This window comes from Zootoca vivipara, chromosome 8 (genome assembly GCF_963506605.1).
Source record: "Zootoca vivipara chromosome 8, rZooViv1.1, whole genome shotgun sequence".
Taxonomy (NCBI): domain Eukaryota; kingdom Metazoa; phylum Chordata; class Lepidosauria; order Squamata; family Lacertidae; genus Zootoca; species Zootoca vivipara.
The window spans coordinates 47,007,682-47,029,036 of record NC_083283.1 but is presented as its reverse complement, the minus strand read 5'-3'; the positions used below and the strand labels follow the sequence as shown (position 1 = coordinate 47,029,036).

Below are 21,355 nucleotides of genomic sequence, written 5' to 3'. Positions count from 1 at the left end.
GCATATTTGTTGGGAGGTAAATCCTATTGACCTCAAGGGCACATCCAACTGAATAGCAATGAATAGGCTTGCACTGAAAGTCATAAGAAAATTTCTGGCTGATAAAGAGCATCACATCCAGCAAAAGATTAACTTTCCTAGTGTGTTGGACAATATTTCTAGTTATAGATTGAAGTTGTATTTGATCTGAGATTTGAGATGAATATACAACTTGGCGTCTTGAGAAAGATGAAATCTCCTAACTAACCACATGAAATATCAACAAAATATATAGCATGACTGACAGTATCTGAAAGAAAACTAGTTTTTGATATGACCATTGTTTCTCTGGCCTTGCTATGTATAAAGTGAAATGAGATGAACAACCTGTCTTTTAGGTTTGAGAATTCCACATGAAAAGTAATACAGATGCTAATGGGATTGGCAACCATGAATGGATACAAAAAGATATGGCAGAGACGACAATGACAAATGTAAAACAAAATGGTAAAATTTGCAGGTGCCATCTATATACACTTACTGCAAGTAGTGCTCACTGACTGCCAGGGCTGTCTCAAGCATGTACGGAGATCGCTCCGGCGCCCTGGCGCCCCGCGCCACCCAGCCTACCCCTAGAGCCGGCCCTGCTGACTGCAGTGAGACTTGTTTCCAAGCAAATCCATATAAGGATTGCATCTTAAAGCTACAATCTTAAGCACATTTATTAAGGAGCAAGTAACAGTGAAGTTAGATTTTTTTAAAAAAACAAAAACAAAAAAACCCACAATCTTAATATCACACTGTAAATCTAAAATATGTGTATCTGCTCTGAGGTAAAGTTTCTATGATGACTGCAAATTTAAACTAGAATGTAGTATTCTCCACAGAAGATAAATCATGTAAAGTCTGTTCCCAGGTGATTTGTACATATGTTAGGGGGAATATGAGGTGAACAGCCAACGCACATAGCAACTGGCCATTGCGTACATTCACAGTTTGTGGAGAATGTGCACGTATGTCCCTGAAGAAAGAATTGTACTCATTTCCCAGTCAGTATGCATATTTTCCAAGAGGCTTTGGCCAATGTTTATATCTTCTCAACTGCAGGCTGCTTGCAGCTTGCGGGCAATGATTTGCCCAATTTTCAACTAGGGATAGAAACCAAGGGCATATATGCATAATTTCTGGAGAATGGGCACTATTGCCTAGAGAATGTAAAAATGAAGCTGAGATAGGCACATTCACCAACTTCTGTTGGGGCATTTGCACAATGGCCAGAGAATTCATAAAATGTTGAGATATTAACTATACCAAACGCCTGTTGGAGAATATGTATGTTGACTAAGAAATTAGTAGAATGCATATTCTTCATGAGCTGTAGCAAATTTGTACAATGGCCAATAGTTATGCTCATTAGCAGCTCCTGCATGTGTGTGTGAGAGAGAGTGTGTGTATTTATGTAATGTAATTGGTATGGCAGGTTAAACTCTTTGGGTGATATCCAACTAAGTCATACTGAGAGTAGACTCACTGAAATCAGTGGGTCTCCTCTTATAAGTGTTGGATGTATAGCCCATTGGGAGCTGTTTTTTTTATGGCAGATTTCTTTTGTCACAGGGAAACTGAAGGAAAGGTAATGTTACTAGTTCAGATTTAATATTGGAATAAAAAATATCTATTTTTTGTCTGACTTCTTCATCTTTCCCATGGACTTTTCTTTTGTAACCTTTTCAAACAAGATCTTTACAGCACATGGAAGCATGTTGGGTGTGTGTCCCCATTTTTATTGCGCTCTTAGTTTCTCAAACACATGTTACAAAACCCTTTGCAAATTGAAACTGAAGTATTGAAACATTGCTTAGCTAGGTTGGCATTCAATTGACCTTTTCCCTCAAACACTGGATGTTAGGAGATTTTTAAAAATCTGGACGAGCAGGTAATTTTGAATGGGGGCAAAAGGAGGTATGAGAGACACTTGTAAGTTCCTTTTATCTATTTATATAGATTTGTTCTTTCCTGAATGGTTAGGGATTAGCAGTGGTAGAAGTATGCTTCTCTGAACTGCATCATGTGTGTGATAACAGAAATATAGTTCAGGTCAGAACACTTATTAAAAAGAATCTGCTATTCATCTGTGGTAGCTTTGAACTCTTTTATATATGGTGGAAGAAGCATGACTCTGATTAGTTTTGGTTTAGGACTAAATAAAGCCTAGATTAAAGCCTAAAGAGAGCAGTTTTCTCACTTTGTAAAATATAACACCACCATTCAGGACATCAGAGTAGGAGGAACATCTGTGGCTTGAATACTGTCGTGCTGATGCCTCTAGTTTAGTACTCAAGAAGTGTCTAGCAATACCCAGTATGGGCCAGTGACATCATTAGGGCCATGCTGGTTGCTGCGGACCACTCCTCGGGTGCTATGTCATAGCATCAGCCCATTTCCTTAATGTATCGCTACACAAAGGGCCTCGTTTATCCTTCTGTGAGTGGATTTCAACACACAGTCTCAAACACCATTGCACCATGGAGGTAATTGTGTGCAGGGGTGCCAACTTACATAAAATAGAAGGGGCTGGTAAGCCCCACCCCACATAATTGATCACAATATGTGGTGCGCACGCACCATTTGAATGGCACCACTTATCAAATTTGGGGACCCCAGGGCCCCCGTAAATATTTTATTTGGGGTCTGAAGGCATGGCCAAAATCCAAGCTCTTTCCTCCAGTGTATATAGCTCTACTTTCAGACTCAGGATCAGTATCTGGTGATTGAATTCATGCCTATATAAGCAGTTCATATTTATTTAAAGGCAATCTAAGTTGAAGCCAAAACCTGTGTTAATCAGAATATGAGTAGTTACCAGTTTTGATGGTACTTCTGAACAGCAAGTCCTTTTGAAATTACGGTTCTGTTTCTCATCCTCTTCTGTGGAGTCTCTAATGCATAAGAGTCTATAAATATCATACACAGTGGTACCTGCATTGAAGAGATGCATGATAAAAATAGATGCTGGGAGAGAGGAGAAAAAAGAAAGCAGTGAGTGATACAACCACTCAAGATCATTTAGCAGTGCAACCCAAGAAGAGAAATAATATTCTGCTGTTCCCAATACTGACGTTTTGTGTGCAAATGAATTTTATTACATGTACTTCATTTCTCCAGCTGTTTAGATATAATTTCAAGAAGATAAATATATTTTTAAATAAAAATAAATTATAAATATGAGATACAGAATAGAGATATTAAAATATAATTTAAAATTCTTGTTATATCTAATTTTAACTTTAAGAACTTGAGCTTGCTTTTAATTTTTTATATATATTTTATTGATTTTATATTATAAAAAGAACAAACATAAAAATACATAGCATATTTTCCACTGACTTCTGTCCACCCTCCCAGAACCCTCTCCTCCCACCAGAGGGTCCCCCGAAAGGCAGGCAGTCGGCAGTGTTTCATTTTATGATTGAATTTCTCCCCACCCCTCCCCTCCACCCCCGAGGGCCCCCCCTGCCACCAAGAGGCTCCAAGGGTGGAAACAGGGGGGGGGTGTCCATCCAACCATTTATCCAAACAAAAAAAAAGGAAAAAGGAAAAAACCCCAAAAATGACCCCCCTAAAAAGAGAAGAGAAAAAAGAGAAGAAAAAAGGAGGGGGAAAAAACATCATTATTATTTCTATTTCTATAATCATTGTGTGGGCCTCCCCAACCTCCCCCCTGCCCCAATTTCCATTTTCAATTCTTATTTAGCAGTATTCTTATTCTTATTCCCATTCTAATTGCAAAAAAATTCTCACCTTATATTGTAAAAACTATCCCAATTTTTAAATCCTCTTTACACATTCTAGATTTAATATTTCCGAATCCTTTCATAATTAACTCTAATCAATTACTTTTCTTGACCTGCCTATTTTTTATCCTCCAAAGAACCAACCTTCATATTTTTATAACCTCTTTTTTTCCTTTTTTACATTAACAAATTTTAAATATCATGATTTTTCCCCTCCCTCCCCTGATCTCGGCCTTTCCCTTCCAGTCCAGTAAGTTCCAAAGTCATCAGTCCAGTTTTCAGTCCTTTTTGTCTATCCTGAATATTTAAATATTCAATCCTCCTTCATCCCACCCCCTTCCTAACCTGTTTCAAAATCCAAACCCCCTCTGTCTCCCCCTCCCCAATATTCTTTTCTTCTTTGCAGTCCATTTTTCTTATGGGTGTTCTGTCTCTCCTGTAGGTCTTGCATTTTCCCCTCTTTCCAAGAGGTATTCCAAATCTGATGCTGTTCTTTATCCGCTTCTGACTCCTGTAGTCCATCTTTGTTTTCTTGATTTTCAATTTTTCCATGGCTCAGTTCATGTGACCTTTTATCATCTTGCGCCCTTTCTTTGGACAAAACCTTTTCCTGTAATTCTTGTATTCTTTCTTTAGAAAAATCCTCTTTTTGCAAATCTTGCGCCTTTTCTCTGGGCAAATCCTGAGAACTTGAGCTTGCTTTTTCCTATTCCCTCTCATTTTATTTTTTCCTTATGTGTGTTTTTTTTTTAGGTTGTAAGCCTGAGGACAGGCACTATTTTAATACTGATATTTGTAGGCTCTCGAATAAAATTATTTTGACTAAAGAGTACCGGTATGTTAGAATGTGAACAGTTACAGAGGAGGTCAAACAGATAACAGGAGGTGTGGACCTGCTAATGTAACAAATAGTGATTGTTTCTTCAGCTTAGCAGAGAGTTGACTGAAGAGAGAATATAATAGCACTAGCAGATAAGATCAGTAATGGTGTGTGGAAAGATAGCTCTTGTCTCATAGTGTTTCACACTGCAAAAGCCAGGATTTAGCTAATTGCTTTGAAATTGAAGGGCAGTCAGTTTGGAATGAACAAGAAGTAGCATGCTTTCACACAAGGGTTGATGTAAGAAATTTGTTCACTTTCAATTTTGCAATTGTAGAAATGTATTCAGTCGGTAGAGCATGAGACACTTAATTTCAGGGTCGTGGGTTTAAGCCCCACAATGGACAAAAAATTTCTGCTGGATTAGATGACCCTCATGGTCCATTTCAATTCTGCAATCCTATGATTCTATTCAAAACAGGACCATTACACGCATGTGTGGTGGAAAATTACAATGGTTGGATATTAGGAAGAATTGTACATTAAATATTATACGACAAGTACTTCCACATTTGTATCTGTTTGGTTAAGATGTGTAAAAACTGGAAAAAAAGCTAACAAGCATGAAGTCTGCATTCTACGTGTCCTTTATGATAATTTAGGACTTTGATAATCTGTATGCAATACATGTTTATTTTATGTGGTCTGCCCTTGGGCCTGGTCTGGAAGCTCCAGCTAGTGTGTAAGTCAGTGTCTAGGCTGCCGATGGGGCCAGACCTCCAACATTATGGGATACCTCTGATAGAAGGTCTGCACTGCAGGCCCATACGATACTGGGTCAGGTTCAAAGCTCATGTGTTGATATACAAAGCCCTGAACCTCTTGGATCCAGGATAACGTAAGGACTGCCTGAGTCTTTATATCTCAGCTTAGTTACTGAGATCATCCAGATGGTCACTGATGGTTGTTTGCTTAGATACAGAGGCCCAATAGAAGTTGGGGATTTGGTGTCACTTGTCCATGCTGTGGAACACTCTTGCTGCAGAGGTTCGGCAGGCACCCTTGCTTTTGACTTTCAGGCATCTCTTGAAGACCTTTTTGTGCTGACAGGCCTAAGCAGTTGTTTAAAATATTTTCAATTACCCAGACATTTTAATGATTATTTTGCACGGTTTTTAATGGTGTTTTATGATTTGTATACATGTTGTTGTACATCACCCTGATATTTTCTGAGATGGCAGAATATAAATACTTTTATAAATAAATACGAATATTAACATTGTTTTCATCTCTTTGGTAGCACTGCTTTTTTGGTCACCTATTTTGTTTTCCAGTGTACTCTCCATCCACTCCCAATCCAATATTGCTGCTCAGGAAACAATCTGCTTTTGCTAATATCAAAGCAATGTCAAGGCTTGCTACCAGAGAGCCAACTGACACCAAGTGCCCTGTGGAAAGGAAGAAGACAGTGAGGGAGTTAGACAGGGTCTGTTCCAGTTGGGCTGACCATCATAAGAGCTAATGTTTAATGTTTAGCAACTACCCTGCAGGAAGGAATATTTGAAGCTGGTTTCTGCCTCAGGGGGCATGGTTGTTTTTTGTTCTGTTTCTTGAGCATGTGTTGTGTTTTATGAATGCTTGATAGCTGTTTCAAGGGCTCCAGTTGAAAAGTGAGATATAAATCTACTAAATAAATGAAATAATAATCACACTCCAATTCAGAACTTTGTAGGTAATGTATTTTCATTCATTTGTGACCCTAAATTACATAGATAGCAGCAAATTACAATGGGTTACAGAATGTTTCTTAAGTAGTGGTAAGGTTTTTGTGGTGGTGGGGATCAGTAAACAATGCAAAGTCTTTTGCTAAATTATAAAAAAGTGAAAATAGTAATGATAATAATATGACAATAGAATAGAATAGAATAGAAATGTCATCCACTAAAACGGGTAAATAGGTGGATACAGTGTTATCAGGAAAGAGCTCACTCATGGACTATAGAGCAGTTCTTCCAGAGGGCCAGTAAAAATCCCATCACTTGAATCATTTACAAGTTGACCGAGTATTCAGTGGTACAATGGAGAATGCAAGTTTAAAATGTTGGGGGATGGACAAGATGACCTAATTTCCCCCCTCTGGTTTTATGATTTATTAAAGAGTTTTGCAGCCTCTTTGCTAGGGGCTGACTAAATGGAATTTGAAACATGACAATTATAAGGGCCTTTTAGTTTGGTGCCAGCACATTGCTGTTTTTGATTACTTTGTTGGAGCAGCAGTATGAGCAATGTGAATAATTCTCTCTACTGCAACAGACTGAGAGTGCAGTCAGTAGAGAACAGGATTTCCAGTTCTTTTGAACTTAATGGTTTAGATTTTGTGTGTAGGTCGGTAAATCTGTTTTGTCAAAAATGATGAAAATAAGCTTTAGTAAAGAAGAATGGCACAATCCAATGATTGTTGATCTAAAGCACTACAACTTGCATCCAAAATTTAGTAAACTTTTACATTTGTATTTCTCTATCTTGTTGAAGTTTTTATAATAGAGTTTACTATTTTTGCTGACTTTGTAATAAAACTATAGATATTTATTTGAGCAACTGTAATATAATAATAATAATAATGATAATAATATACTGTATATACCAATATTCAGTGTTATAAGCATGATTTATAGGGAACACAGGGCAAACCTGTGCTTCTCAAATTTTATATTCTTTAAAAAAATGGAATGCAATTTTAGTATGCTACTGTGGTAAACTGAGAGATTTTATTGCATTTTTATATCATAAAAGGAGAACTGGAAGTGTAATCATTTCTAAGTTTAATGGTTTGAGCCTACTAAATATCAGCATTTCAGAAACTTTAGTACCAGGAGTTACTGTATCTTGAGAGCAGGCATTTGCTACAGTAGAGCACAAGGAATAGGGAACGTGGCTCCATAGAGTCTAGATCTTGTTGGGCTCCCAATTCCCATCAATTGCACTACCACATCTAGATTCAATGATAGGGAATGATAGAGATTAATGCCATCTGCAGCACTAAAAATAAAATAAAAATTGTTTCTCTGTCAACACAGGAAAAACTTATAAAAGCTGTAGTTGCTTCAGCCTAAGCCAAGGAAGTAATACAACCTTTTGAAATGTTCATGTACACTGTATATCTCCAAGTGTACGCTTCTCCATTTCCCTTTACTATCCATACACTGTTAATTATTGTTGCAGAACAGAGAAGTTTGATAAAACTTTCACCCACATTATCCAGTGTTTCTCAACCTTTTTTGGGCCAAGGCACACTTGTTCCATGAAAAAAATCACGAGGCACACCACCATTAAAAAAGTTTAAAAAATTAACTCTGTGCCGCCCTATATTGACTATATAATTATGACTGTAAGAAACACTTGCCAATTGCTGTGTTGGTTGCAATCTCCTGTAATAAGGCTTCACAAGCCGCTGATTTCTCTGCCAGCACAATCCTTTGCTCAGCAAGTTTCAGGTTGAGCTCATCCAGCCAGCTTCTTTAAGTTTGTCTAAAACCACCCTCCCGTGGTGGTGGCTGTTGAGAGCTGCGCTCGCCCTGCGTCGTGACCCGGCCGGCTTCCTTTCCGGCGGGTCAGTGTTGTTTATTGGCAGCCGCCAGGCACGTGACAATGCAAATCGCCCTTCTCGTCGCGGCACGTCGCGGCACACCAGCCAGCATCTCGCGGCACACTAGTGTGCCGCGGAACAGCGGTTGAGAAACGCTGACATTATCATTCAAAAGGAGACAGGTACGGTAACATACATGAGTGACATTGGAATGGTCTAGGTCCCATTTTTAATACATTCCATTGAAAGATTGGAAGGAAAGACTGAGTTCTTGTTAACAAACAATATTCAAATTCTTGTATTGGCTGTAGTGACTTCATGCAAATCTGGTAGTGTGTGCAAGTCCCAATAATACTAGTTGAAGCAAGTAAAAGGCTCATTTTAAGTTTTTAGTCATGTTGATACAAGAGGCACAGAAGGTTCTTGTGGATGTAAGGGAGCATTCTTAAGTCATTCTGTATAGGCCATCTAATTTTAATAATATCTGGGAAACTACTGAGAGCTACAATTGTAGAGAGAGATAGTTGTGTGATATGAAATAATAAATATGACAACAGGATGTGAGAGAAGTTTGTGCATGAATCGCTGTTGTAGGAACAACTTTGAGTAGAAGTGAATTTTTAGGAAGTATCAGAACAATGTACTCTCCTTTTATTGGGGTGGAATACATTTTTAAGAGCATTTATATATTCTTGGCTGTAAATTGTGTTCAGTTAATGACATTGTAATTTGCACACAGCTGGTTCAAGGAGCCTATTAGCTCCTGCATCAAGTACAGCTCTGTCAAAGCGGTATTGTTGCCCATTCTTGTGTTAAGTTCCTACTTATTTTTATTTTCTCTTTAATTATCCCTTGTGCAGAAGAAATTGTTATCCTCAGCCCCTTATTGTTCTTAGAAACATAACTGTTGCTGCACAGCAGAAACTGTACTGCTCTCCTCCGTTTTATTGTTTTTCTTTCACCAGGTCTTTATACACACACACACTGAGGCCCTTGCAGAGAGGCCCAGGCAGACTCCAGCTTTTAAGCCCCCCCCCCAATATTAAAAATAAAACTGAAAACAATAAAAAGGCACCCAAAAGGAGTGGTTTGTTTATATAATCAGCTAATCTGAATGAACATGTTTATCATGGTCTAATCTTGTGCCACCAGAAAAGATACATATTTTTATTAATGTGCATGAACATTTTCCAGTCTGAACTATGACCAAATCTACAACAGCTAACAAAAAATTACGTATTTTACCAAATTACATCTTTTACTTGCTTAAATTTCGAGCTGTAAACATTTCACACAGGCATACCTTTTTAAACACCTGCAATGCACATGCCATCCTAAACAGCAGTTGCTGTAGTGTGCCATTTCTTTCTTCAAGCCTGCGGCATGGTATTAATTAGAGTAAGGGTGAAGTGGCGTGTCCTTTGATGTAGGGATGTCTCACATTTTATGTTATGGATGTGTCATGCTGAAGCTGGGGTATAGCTATAGCTGCACTTAATGCAAATTCTCAGTTAGAATCCCTTACATTTTTAACTCTCATCCAGTGATATATATTGAAATGGAATTGAAATACTTTATTGTCAGTTTTGCACAACTTTTAAACAGTGAGATTACTTGAGCCCCCCCCCCACTCAACTCTCTTAGTCTAATTCCCCTTGCTTGTTGTCCTGTTGTTCTCTTTTCATTCAGCAGCCTAACAGTCCACTGATAGAAGCTCTTCTTTACCCTGTTGGTGCGACTAATCATGCTTCTATATCTTCTGCCCAAGGGCAGGAGATCAAGAAAGTGCTGGCCAGGGTATGAATCATCCCTAAGAATTTTCCTCACTCTCCTGAGGCAATGGTCTTCTGCGATGTCATCCAGCGGATTCCCTGATTCGTCTCCACCTGTTATTAAACCCATTATGGTGGTATCATCTTTAAACTTAATAATTTCAGTAGATGGGTCAGATGATACACAATCGTATGTATACAATGAATACAGGTAGGGACTTAGCACACATCCCTGTGGTGTGCTAGTGCTGATTTTTAAGGAATTAGATGTTACTTGTCCAATCGTCACTGTTTGTGTCCGATCTATCAGAAAGTCTTTAATCCAGCCACTTGGATCGAATTATATGCCTTTATACCACTTGTTGAAGGTTTTGCTTACGCAGCTGTTGGTAAACCTGGTGATAACCACCTACTTTCTTAGCCTAGCATGTTTATGATTGGGAAGTTAAGTATCCTGTAAACTCGTAAAATAAACAACAGATCAGTCGTTTTGAAGTAAAATCACTGCAGATGTGAATATATGTTTTGCCAGGGCTGTCTAGTTATTAAACATACAAAATGGAGATAGCCTTTAAAAAAGAAAATAGCATAATCTACATATGGGTCAATTAGCAGTGTTAATTCCAGTGGGTGGAACACAGCTGGTGGGTGAAATCCAGCTTGTGCCCTTGCATTTACAGAAGAGTTTTGATCCACTGACCCCCCTCCACTAATGAAAGAGGAGGGTGTGTCAGTTTGCTCTTCACCTTGAAGCTCCGACAATACTTTCTACTGTTTTGGAGGGTCCCCCAAACTCCTCAGAGCTGCTTTTGGAAGGGGATTGCTGGCAAAACCCTGACCTTTCCTCCTCCATTAGCAAAGGCATCAACTTGATCAAAATCATTTCCATGAGTGAAAGAAGACCAGCTTGATACCACCATTTAAATTTATACTTTGGCCTCTTCCCTTGTTTAAACAGAAGACTGTTTCAGAAGAGGAGAATATCTCAGTTTAAACTGTTAAGCACTTCCAACATGAAATCTCAGGTATCTGGAGTACTTGCTCTTTATCTCTGCTGTGCAGTTCAAAATGGACAGCCAAGGCATGTTGTCACTTTAAATATTTTGAGGGAGACAAAAAGGGTAAGTGACCTAGAATGCTGCTGTTGTCAGGAGGCTAAGCAGTGCCTCCTGCATTTGGGGCAGTGCTTTATTGAGATGGCTAGTGGGCACTTGCCAGTTTTCCTTTGAATGGAGTTCATAAAGGTATTCCCACACAAGTGACGCTGACACAAAACCCCACACATACACTAAGCAGAATAGAAGGTATTTATTGTAGCAGTACTACCTTATGTAGTGGGACAACTGCCTTTGATTTCCTTTTTGAAAATTGGTTATATTCTGATTCAGAATGAATCATAGGATTTGTAGAAGTATGTATGTATGTATGTATGTATGTATGTATGTATGTATGTATGTATGTATGTACGTAGAAGTTTAATCCCTGTTTAGTAAACACTTTGGGAGTGTGTGTTCATTTGCAAGGCCAGGTTGCATGTTTTGAAGATGCTGAGAGAAATTGGATGAGATGTTCAGGGACATTTCAGATGACCTCCACTGAAATACTTGGGGTGTAACTTGGTGATAGGGTTGTCAGGCTTCAAGCTGAAGAAGTTTCTTATATAGTTTTTTAAATCCTGCTTCTCAGTTGTTGTTAGGCTGTATGTGCTGCACCTCCCTGTTTGAAGGCAGATCAAAATTTTCATTAATTGGATAGTAATAATTTCCTAGTACCTTCTTAATTTTTTGAAGGTTATTTCTGTGGATGGATTAGTTCCTTTTAAAGATTTGACATTTCTGGCATGTAAATAATACATCTCTCTTTTAATTGCGTTTCTGCTACTTTGGTTTTTAAAATTGCCATTAAACTACGATGGTTGCCTAACTACGATTGTTACGCCTTAGCTTAGGTTTCCCTGAGCCTAACTGAACAAAAACCCTTCCTCTGATACTAACATCGCATCCATGCATTCAGAATTTTCAACTCTCACTAAGTAGTCCTGAACATGAAATGGGTAGTAGCACGTTTGAAAATGCTGCCCATTCATGTCAGAATCTAATGTTAGGGAATGTGAAGCACTTAATACATGACATAGGTTGGAAGAAATAGAGTGAACCATGACACTGTGAAAAAAGTTTCTCCAAATTCATCCTTGGACTAGCAAAGAGGGAATGTTTTAAAAGCAAATGATCCATTTGGGTTCTGTCTAGCAGTGCAGCAGCTGGAAATTTTAATTATAGGCTAGGAAGCCCTACTGGGATTAAGGAAAGTGTTAGCAGAAGGGGTGAATATTAATGACAGCTGTTTGCCGCAGGACCCAAGAGGCAAAGAGAATATGTGTGTGGTGTGTGACTAAAGTGTAATGTCCGGCATATGTGCCTTAAGCATGATAAAACCCCAAGGCATTTCTGAAATCATGGAGCATGTTTATATGGAATGATTTTCAGAGCTTAAATGTATGTTCAGTAGAGCCAAATTCAGTGTGTATTTATTTACAACCAGTATTTTGTTGTTGTTCAAGACAAAACTGTGCACTAGCACCAGTAAATGACTCCCCAAAAGATATAACTTGCATTGTGCCATAGTCTCTGAATAACATCATTATGCTTGCATCTCTGAGGAGCAGTCCAAATAAAAATTGCCCTGAATTACTTTATAAGATGGGAGTTATAAATCCGAGGGCCACATTCCCTCACGGGGATCTACCAGGGGCCACATTCCACTTTCAGTGGGGGGCAGGGGAAAAATGGGCAGGGATATTTCTCTTACCTGTATGGTAGACTAAATTTCACTCATGCAGAAGCCTGAGATACTAATAACACACAAACACCACTTTCCCATTTCCTCTCAGGTCAACAAGAGACATTAAGGGTAAAGTCTTTGGCATGACAAAGAAAGCACTTCACAAAGTATAGTTAAAATTCAGGACAGGGATTCACCAGAGGGGTTTCCTGAGGTCGGAATGAACCAAGACCAAACAAAATGTGGCAAAGAGGTTCTACCCTTTTCTTGTAAGGAATCAACTAACTGTGTTCATAGTTAGAAATATATATATATATCTTGAAATAATTGAAGTTAATAAGCAGATCTTGTTGGTTCTCTCTTTAGGGTTGCAGCTAAAACAGGTTTTCCAGCAATGGCATGCTAAATAGTAAAATGTGGAGTCAGGATGGTGTGTGTGTGTGTTGTTTCACTTCCTTGCTCAGATTACTGTGTTTTCTTCCATTTCTCCTAATCCTGTCGAAAACACAATTACGGGAAAACCTGTTCTAGCTGTAACTCTAGCATTCAGTCAATTGGTACAGGCTTTGAATGATGGTTTGCTCAGGAATCCTGCTCCCATCCCTGAAACATTCTTCTACAGCAGCAGCGAGCTCATAATCATGCCGATCCAGAATAATAACTACTTAGGACAGCATGAGTGAACTTCCATGCAAGCACCAGAGCATCCTTTGTGTCTTGATCTTTTGTCTAGAAACTGGTGTTTCAGCTAACTAGAACAGTTTTACATGACTTTGTGTTGAGCCATTTCCTGGATTGTCGCCCAGATGAGGTACCCACGGTAATTATTTCAGAGCAACTGTGGCCAAATCTGCACAGCAGATGAAGGAAGTGTGGGGAAAGGGTTGTCTTTCACAAATATTATCCAAGTCAGGTAGGTTAATATTTTGGATTGCACATACAGGTGGGCTCCTTCGGGAGGAGGGAGGAGTTATAAATTGAAACAACAACAATAATAAATAAAGTGCTTAGAAATTGTCCACTTTAAGATTTTTATGTGCTCAATGGTAATTTATGGGCAAGGACATCTGTTTTGTATGCAGAAGTTCCTAGGTTCAATACCTGGCATTTCTAGGAAGGAGTGGTACATTTTCAGATTCAGTTACCGGTACCTTTGGGTGGAGTGGAAAACTACCCAATCCTGTCCGAAACATGAAATGCTGCAGGTAGTCATTAGTACTGGACTAGATGAACTAATGGTCTGAATTGGCATAAGGTAGCTTTCCTATGTTCCTAATTTCTTACTGTTGTAAGCCATTATCTGCTTAATGCTTTTTTACACTGCCTCCCACCCCCCAGTTTAAAAAAGAATGCTGAATTGCTATAATAGTGTTGCTGTTAATTTATGTCAATGTAGATAACCTCTGCGTACGCAAAGTCGTTCAGCTTGAATCGCCACACTTTTGTCTGTAAATCCCACTCAAACTCTGTTGTGGGATCAGACAAGCAGTATAAGTGGAGAATGGAGAAACTGGTTGTACGTCGTGTTTTAATTAAGATGCACCAATAGAAATGAAAAGAGCGAGTTACGAGAATAGAAACAACTATCTGATGGGTTATGCTTTGCAATTACTGTCGTCCTCATTTCATTATTCGACTTTTCATGCATGTATTTACAAAAACTTCCCAAAAGATATAATTAACTTCTAGAAATACCCCATTTCTTTTGTGCCGTGAGTGATTATTAATTTTAATGTACATATGTTGCCAGAAGTGACAAGCTGGCAGAAGCAGTTCCTTTTAATGTACTTGATTCCAGTGGAGACCAATAGATTTCATAGATACAAGTATAATTTGCTCGTCTAATGGACATGAACTTACTCTCAACCTATTAATAAATTATACAACTGCTAGTCTTGCATCGGAGATCCCCTCATATCCCACAAGCTTTTGAAGTCAAGACAAAAATGGAAATGGTTTAGATTTTGTTTGTATTAGCAGTGTTTAAGATTTGTAGTGCTATCTATCTATCTGTGCATTCATATGGCAGTACAGTAGTGCTACTATTATACCCACCATTAGTCAGGATCTGACCCATGAATTGAAGACGAGTGTATTATCAGGAGTTTAATATTTTTTTATTCCAAACAGTTGCAAAGTTTAAACGAAAGCAAGCAGATATCAAGGATCATATTGTAGTGTGTGTACTAAATTGGAACATAAATTAGGATAATCCAGTAGGTACAAAAAGGGATGATTTGTGGGGGAGGAGGAAATTCTTTAAACAGTTCTTTTGATGACTAAAAGTTAGGGTTTGTTTACTTTGCTTACTCCAGTCAGTGTTCAGTTGAAACTGATTGTGGTTGCAGTTGCTAGTTCAATCCTGGAAACATCTGCAATTGATCAAGGTGCACCTGGAAGATGTTTTCGGGGTCAAGCTATATGACTTTGAAGAGAGACCAATGTTCATGGTTAAACTCAAAAGGATTTTCCCCCTTAATGTGGAAAATAACATAAGATTTAATCTTCTGTTCAACCATTGTGATGGATGCCTGATGGCACAGAACATCTGTCTTTGTGCCCTACTTTTGCCTTTTACTCTTGGTTCACAAACTCCATTTTTAGGGGATCATAGTTCATTTTTTAGGGGAAATGTTTGAGTAGTTGCAAATTTAAACTTAAGCCCTGAAGTTAATAAGAATGGCATTTACAGTTTTGAAACGAAGGCTTCTATTCAAATGCCCATTTTTCGCAAATGGTTTCACTGATTTTTAAAAAGGGATTCCTGAAAAAACATAGGCTAATCATACATAGGAAACAACTTTTGTTATGCATTAATTTGGGCGTGAGTGTTTTGCAGGTCTGTTGGCACTGTGCTTATGTGGCCAGAGTCAATTTTTAAAAATTAGGGTCTGAGAGGATTTAGTTGTCTATACTGCCCATGCCACATTGCCACAGGGAATTAACAGCACTTGGTGAGGATATAATTCAGTGTAGAGGGAATTGTTAAAAACCTCTCCCCAATATCATGGTTCAATATCAAGGATGCTTTGAAGGGGGGAAAAATGAAGGTCCAATTGTGGATCCAGTGTATCATGCAATTTAGCCCCTAGTGAACGGTCCACTTCGCTACATACTGTTTTTCTAATTGCTAGCAGGGTTTCCAACTTGAATCCAATATGGGGAGGGGCATGTAAGCCCCACCCCACGTAATCCATCACAAGATGTGGCAAATGCACACCATTTGAATGGCAGTGCCCATCAACTTTGGGGGGAGGCAGCTCCCTAAAATAATCAATGGGGGGGAGACAAAAAGGACCTTGGCTCCTAGGAGTTGAATCCCATTAGTATGCATAATGTTAAATTTAGGATAGCCATTTTAAAAGTGTGAGGCAGTCTCATTCACATTTAGATGTTGAGCATAGAGAGACATTCATGGAAACATATCTACCTAGATCAGGCATCCCCAAACTTGGGCCCTCCAGATGTTTTGGACTACAATTCCCATCTTCGCCGCCCACTGGTCCTGTTAGCTAGGGATCATGGGAGCTGTAGGCCAAAACATCTGGAGGGCCGCAGTTTGGGGATGCCTGACCTAGATGAACAAAACTAAAAGGCAATGCTTAAATAACCTCATTTGCATAAAGTAAGGGTATTTTTGTGTGTGCTGTAGTAGTCAATGTGTAGAACAAAGAACCAATGCAAAAATACATTAAGTCTCTTGAAGACACATCATTCTGGTTTCTGTTGGCATTTTACTGTTGATTATTTTAAAATAAACTGAATATATGACAGCACTAATGAGCATAATATGATGATGAACAGAAAATAGGTGTCATAAGATCCTTAAATTCTTATAGCTGAAAACTATTGATTTGATTAAATGTTAGTTGTGTTGCCTAAGAGTTTACAGAATTTACACCAGTGACCGAGCTGCCATTAATGTAAATTGTGTTTGAATGCTTTTATTTTATATCGCTTTAAAAACAATACATGTAAGCAGTTGCCCATAGATTGTATGTTTTTTTGCTCCCTGTTGCCTTTTCTATATTCTTGTATCACTGAACCATGTGGATATTTCTTGAAAATTTGGGTCCCATTTACTATATTATTAAAATATAGACATTTTGCTTCCCGTTGTATGTTTTAGCACAGTTCAATATGATCCACATAGAATATAGGATATTGAGGCATTCTAGACATCTTAGGCTCATTTCAGGGGCTTGTGATAGTATTGTGGGGAAATGAAATATACAGGTAAACTCATGCTGGCTGGGCAGGCGTGCAGATCCTGCATGCTTTTAATAAACTCCCAAAATAATGCAGTATCCTTGTCCCCTGGGAGGATTGCTACTGTCAGCCATGCTCTTCTCCAGGATACAATAAGATGTAAGTGACTCAAGCATAATAAATATGAAATTTAAGAAACGTCAGTGATTTATAATTACCAGCTAAGTAGTTGTCAGGTCATATTTTAGTTCAGGGGCAAAATCTTGATCATACACTGATGATATTTCTACATGTTCCATACTAGAGAGAAGACAGAGAATTACAGTACTTTGTGCATAGCTGGGACAAATTGCTGATGAACAATTTGTCTCAAACACTCATTGTCTTTTAAAGCATTAAATTAATCAAGCTTTTAAATGGTGAATAATGTGTGTGTGTGTGCACCCCTTGTAAGCAAGGCACTTTACAGCAACTGTAGAAGCAATAGGTTGTACTAATGATGTTTCTCCAACAAAAAAGGGAGGAGGCAATAAGCTGAACTATCCCAGTGAAGCCTTTACAGAAAGTGCAGTGTAGTCATCATCAATCAGAGGGAAGAGAAGAAAGCTAATGCACAGCAAGGAAATCAGAAGAAAAATACTTTTTTCAAAAAAATAGGTCAGAAAAGAAGGAGATTAGACCTGAATGATTTTTTTAAAAGGTGAATCTATTGAGGATTGTAATGAGCCATTTTAGTGAACCCTTCTTACCTCCTTAATTGCTTGATGAAATATTTATTGTTCATTTGTATTCGATTTCCAGAGCTATCTGGCTATAATAATGCCTTTCACAAATACTCTTTTTGTTTTTGGTATGGAGTGAAGTCAATAAGTTACACTGTTTATTATTGCTGTTTTCTTATAAAAGAAATGTTACAATAAACTTCATGTGAGAATTTGCATCCCATGTTTCCAGTTTCTTTTCCTCCGTTGTTTATTCGCAGACTGCAATTTTTAGGCTACAACCCCCCACCCACCCTACTTTTATCATTTAAAAAACTTGTTTCACTGTTTTTGATTTATATTTTAAATGTTTTTATTTTATATTTTTGTAAAGTGTGTAGAGGTTTTTGTTACAATCAAGTGATATATAAATTTTGTTAAATAAATACATCAAACCTATTTTCATAAACTTTTTAATGTAGGATTTTGCTCTATAACTTCCATAGCTAACTTTTGATACATTGGCATGTGTGAACTTATATTTCATAGTAAATTTCAATAGGAGTGTAAGAATGGATTTTGTTATTTTTACTAGGGCTGTTTTACTAGATTATAATACTAGACTTTCATACAGTGGCCTGGTTCAGCCACCACATGATTAAACCATAGTTAAAATTTGTTATACTTTTAGTCCACCCTTCTGAAGATAGGCAACCCCATACAATATATTTCATTGGGAAGAGTTTGAGGTGGGCCATCTAAGTGATTATTTTGAGTCATTACTACAGTGACCCAATTGATAATTAGTGAAGAACATCACAATGCAAACATAGCAGCAGATAGTGGACAGGTCCTTACCAGCACAAATACTGGTTTTCTTTTTGAAGGAGTATTTCCCCTCTGTTAATTGCATAGTTATTCAATTAAATAAATTATTATGGCTACCAGATTTAAAGCAAATTACATGTTGATTAACAAAATCAGATAGTTACAGTCATACTTTTGTTTTTGATAATTCAAATTGTGACAATGCTGCATTTATTAATTTGAAAACTTTTGAGTTTTAAGATTATCTATACTGTATGCTTAAAAGGTGTGTCATAGGCTATAATGAGACCCTAATTTTTGTGATATCCCTGAGTCGCACAAAGATTTTGCATTGAGCCACCAAGCAGGAACAGGATGTTTTCAGTTTAATTTCCTTGGGGTTCTGTTGGAAGAGTTGGATAAAGGGTGATTAGTTTTCTGACAAATGGTTTATAGTCCTCCACAATCTTAAACAAGTCCCTAATTAGGACTAGTTCTGGTAAGCTACCGTAGATTCAGTGACCAGAGTTAAGAAGAACCTGCATTCAAACAAATTCAGACCACCTAAGTGTGGTGAGCGGACAGGAGAGCAAGTGTGAAGACAACTAATAAAAAAAACAACCCTTGTATGTAGAGGTAGGTGGGTGGGTGTGACTCCCCATCACCCACAAATGGTCTTAGCCATACTTTGTGACACTTAAAACCATCTTAATTGTTTGTCAATTCAGTTTTTGCCTTCTTTTGATTTTTTATGATACTGAATATTTTTATTTGTGTTGTAGAATAATCAACCATGACTACAGAATCTGGATCAGATTCCGAATCAAAGGATCAGGATCAAGAGCAGAAAGAAGCTTCGGGTCAACAAGGATCAGGTGGGACAGGGGCCCAAGGACAGCAGCAGCAGCAGCAGCAGCAGCAGCAGCAGCTGAGTGAAGAGCACCAGAATGCATTAGAACAATTTTCTGGTGTTGCAGCTCACAGCACTCCTGTGAAAAAGGAACCGGTAAGATCAGAACTTGCATAATTTCTTTAAAAGTCTTAACATACACTAGAAAGCCAAAGCACAACTTTGCTTAGACACAGATATCAGTCTGATTAAACAGCACTCTTGCACACTGATTGGTGATCTACTGGAGAGGTTAGATACTGTTCCTCTCTCTCAATTTCAGTCATAAAATGTTTTTGTAATTTTTGTCAGATTGTCTTACATGCTGGGCTTAATTTTTAAAACCTATTGCCATTGTTAAAAGGGGGTAGGGAAGCTTTCACTATTCATCACAGGGTTAGATAACTGCAAATTTTGGAGAGGTTGGGAACACATTTCAGCTTTGACACCTGTTGAAATCCCATTTTATTTGGGGTTGAGTAATGTTTGAAACCAACAAAACCTTACATTCATTAAGGCCTGGTACTTGCAAAATGACTACATTTTAACTACTATCAGTTGTGTTAACATTGAAAAATTACTCAGCCCTGAGGTTTCCCCCCTCTTTAATAAAGCATTGCTTTTTGGACATAACAAGGTGCATCACATTGTTGTTGTTTAGTCGTTTAGTCGTGTCCAACTCTTCGTGACCCCATGGACCAGAGCACACACCAGGCACTCCTGTCTTCCACTGCCTCCCGCAGTTTGGTCAGACTCATGTTGGTAGCTTCGAGAACACTGTCCAACCATCTCGTCCTCTGTCGTCCCCTTCTCCTTGTGCCCTCAATCTTTCCCAACATCAGGGTCTTTTCCAGGGAGCCTTCTCTTCTCATGAGGTGGCCAAAGTATTGGAGCCTCATCTTCAGGATCTGAGCTTCCAGTGAGCACTCAGGGCTGATTTCCTTCAGAATGGATAGGTTTGATCTTCTTGCAGTCCATGGGATTCTCAAGAGTCTCCTCCAGCACCATAATTCAAAAGCATCAATTATTCGGCAATCAGCTTTCTTTATGGTCCAGCTCTCACTTCCGTACATCACTACTGGGAAAACCATAGCTTTAACTATACAGACCTTTGTCAGCAAGGTGATGTCTCTGCTTTTTAAGATGCATTACATTAGAACGTTGTTAATGGGAAAGGAAACAAAGGAGGCAGACAGCAATGACTGGGATTAAATACTGGTAGTTCACAACTTTGTTTAAAGAGACTTGGCATGTGTATTAGCATTAAGCCAAGTGCATGGATAAACAGCTGCATTGCCCCCTTCAAAACAAGGCAGGTATGGAATAGGTTCCCCATCTCTAATTAACTATATAGTAGGCTTTGGTTAGAATAATGCATACATTCTTTACTCCATCAACAACAGGTGTTGTTGGGCTAATCAGACATTATTATATCATACTCTGAACCAAAGTTACAAACCGAAATGTATAGATTAGTCTGGTTAGAAACAAATATTTAGATTCTACACACACACACACACACACACACACACACACACACACACACACACGAAAGCAGTGGGAAGTCTGCCTGTGTGAAAATTTGAGCAATTTCAGTGTTGCTCTGAGTCTAGCTGAAGGTAGCTTGATCCAAAAAAGAGCCTTAACACAATTCCTCACCCCACCCCCGTTAGATGTTAATTTATGGTGCCATTAGCCAAATAATCAAATTGCTTGTGGAAATGCATCACAAATAACCTTTGAAAAAGAGTTCATCACACATGAAAGAATGTGCATTTGTGCATGTAAAATAAAAAAATAAAATACTGAATGCAAGTTGTGTCTCCCTGGTCATTTTGCCCTAGATAACTGCATGAACAGGATGTCAGGCTTCTTTAGGAAGATGAGACTTAATTCCCTGTGAAGGTGCATGAACACATCTTGACAGTTTGGGGTCCTGCTCTAATAGTTCCTGGCATGTTTTTGTGTGCAGCACAAATTACTATAAAGGTTCTTCTGTGACAGTCTAACCTGGATA

At 38.3% G+C, this 21,355-nt stretch overlaps 1 protein-coding gene across 12 annotated transcripts in view; it reads left to right on the top strand.

Moving 5' to 3' along the window:
* The window catches only part of EPB41L3 (erythrocyte membrane protein band 4.1 like 3), a 126,132-nt gene that overhangs the window by 43,377 nt on the left and 61,400 nt on the right, over nucleotides 1-21,355 (top strand). For all 12 annotated transcript variants that reach the window (XM_035126103.2, XM_060277898.1, XM_035126108.2 and 9 more), the window contains exon 2: nucleotides 19,232-19,455. In XM_035126103.2, coding sequence (XP_034981994.2) covers nucleotides 19,243-19,455 — 213 coding nt within the window. In that variant the 5' untranslated portion in view covers nucleotides 19,232-19,242. The remainder of the gene's footprint in view (nucleotides 1-19,231; nucleotides 19,456-21,355) is intronic.